The sequence below is a fragment of the Mandrillus leucophaeus genome, unplaced genomic scaffold (genome assembly GCF_000951045.1).
Source record: "Mandrillus leucophaeus isolate KB7577 unplaced genomic scaffold, Mleu.le_1.0 Scaffold60, whole genome shotgun sequence".
Taxonomy (NCBI): Eukaryota; Metazoa; Chordata; class Mammalia; order Primates; family Cercopithecidae; genus Mandrillus; species Mandrillus leucophaeus.
Genome location: NW_012106475.1, coordinates 1,066,858 through 1,068,977, shown reverse-complemented (window position 1 = coordinate 1,068,977; position 2,120 = coordinate 1,066,858). Strand labels below are relative to the sequence as shown.

Sequence of the window (2,120 nt, the reverse complement as noted above, 5' to 3'; positions counted from 1 at the left end):
GTCAGGCTGGTCTCGAACTCCTGACCTCAGGTGATCCACCCGCCTCGGCCTCCCAAAGTGCTGGGATTACAAGCGTGAGCCACTGCACCCAGCCATTTTTTTAAAATTTAAATACTGGGTTTCCACTCTGTTGCCAAGGCTGGAGTGCAGTGACAGGTGACCATAGCTCACTGCAGCCTTGACACCTCCTGGACTCAAGCTCCCACCTTAGCCTCCCTAGCAGTTGGAATTACAGGCAAGCGCCACCACGCCTGGCTAATTTTATTTTTATAATTTTTATTTTTAGTAGCAACAAGGTCTCGGTATGTTACCTAGGCTGGTCCTGAACTCTTGGTCTCAAGCCATCCTCCTGCCTCAGACTCCCAAAATGCTGGGATTACAGGCATGAGCCACCACATTCCACCAGGGATCTTTTTTTTCTCTTGAGCAGAGTGAGTGGAATGTGAGTCGCCTTACCTAGTCACGTGTAGTATTTTTACATTATCAGTACTTCTCACCATCAAATCCCACGTGATTTTTCTCCAGTCACTGAGCGTTCTGTCTAAAGCCACATACAAAACAGTGTGTTGCTGCACAGTTAGGGTTGAGGAAATCTCACAAAAATAACGCAAAACATTCAGAGAGGGTTTCTTTCCTGAAATCATTATTTTAATTTTCAGTGCCTGAGTTTTCATAAGAGCTTAACTGTGTACTATGTAGACGATTTTATAAACATAATTGATACCTTTTTTCTTTTCTTTCTTTTTTTTTTTTTTTGAGACAGAGTCTGCTCTGTCACTCAGGCTGGAGTACAGTGGTGAGATCTTGGCTCACTGCAACCTCCGCCTCCCAGGTTCCAGTGATTCTCGTGCCTCAGTTTCCCGAGTAGCTGGGATTACAGGTGCCTGCCACCATGCCCAGCTAATTTTTTGTATTTTTAGTAGAGACGTGGTCTTGAACTCCTGACCTCAAATGATCCACGTGCCTCAGCCTCCCAAAGTGCTGGGATTACAAGCGTGAGCCACCTCACCCTGTCCGATGCTAAGGATTTTTAAAAGTCTTAAGAGTAATTAACTAAAAGAAGCCACAGGTGTTTCTAGTTGATATTTGGCAAACCCTGCTACCACCAACTCCACCAGAGACTTGAATTCTCGAGGGAGGCCTAGTACTGGCATCCATGCTGCAGGGTACAAGGGATCTCTGTTTCCCCTGTCAAAGCAGAAACCCTTGGGAACCTGAAGTCGCTACAACTAGCACGACGCGCTCTCTGTGCGTGTCCTTTAGAACCGGGCATGGGGCCAGGAGCGGTGGCTCACGCCTGAAATCCCAGCACTTCGGGAGGCCAAGGTGGGTGGATGACTTGAGGTCAAGAGTTCAAGCCAGTCTGGGGAGCTGAGATCGCGCCACTGCACTCCAGCCTGGGCGAGACTCCATCTCAGAAAAAATCAATCAATCAATCAATCAATCAATCAATCAATCAAAAGCCAAAACAACCCGGGATAGCCCGTGTAATCTGGTGACTGAGTGAACGGTTCTGGATTCGCGCTAGATGAAGTTCGAGCTCTGTTTGGCAACCTTGGTCAAATTATTTCACTTTTCGAAGCTTCTAACCTTCAACGGAAAGACGTGGGAAACCAAGCCCGCCTCTTAGGGTCGCTATGAGTTTTTAGAGGAACGAAGGAAAGCCCTTGGCACACAGGACCGGGCGGGACTTGGGTCCTGACTCTGGCACAGTGGCCGGCAGCCTTACCTGAGCGGCGCACTGGTCCAGGTAGAGCTCCAGGTAGGTTTCCTGCTGCTCCATGGACAGTAATCCCACTGTTGGGGGTGGGGGCGGGTAAGGGGGTAAGCACCCAGCGAGCAGCCTCAGAACCCGCTCGGGCCGGGGCGCAGAGGCCATTTATGAGCCTGGGGGCAGCGAGGCGGGGCGGCCCTCGGCCCAGGCTCCTGCAGAGGGCGCGAGAGAAACGTTGGGCGATGGTTCCTGGAGCGGGATGCGGAACTTAGCTACCGGCCCATGGGCGCTGGGAAGCGGAGATGGGCTAGGGGTGGGCCGGAGAGGGGCGCCTCACCTGAGAGCAGTCACCCCACTCCGCCTGCAGCTGGGAAGCGCCTGGATCTGCAGATTTGATTTCCTTCGA

General features: G+C 51.4%; 1 protein-coding gene across 1 annotated transcript in view; it reads right to left on the bottom strand.

The window, feature by feature from the left end:
- Positions 1-1,950, bottom strand: part of TBPL2 (TATA box binding protein like 2) — a 34,103-nt gene extending 32,153 nt beyond the window's left edge. Inside the window, exon 1 of the mRNA XM_011999673.1 lies at positions 1,730-1,950. Coding sequence (XP_011855063.1) covers positions 1,730-1,879 — 150 coding nt within the window. The 5' untranslated portion in view covers positions 1,880-1,950. The remainder of the gene's footprint in view (positions 1-1,729) is intronic.
- Between the last annotated feature and the right edge of the window lie 170 nt (positions 1,951-2,120).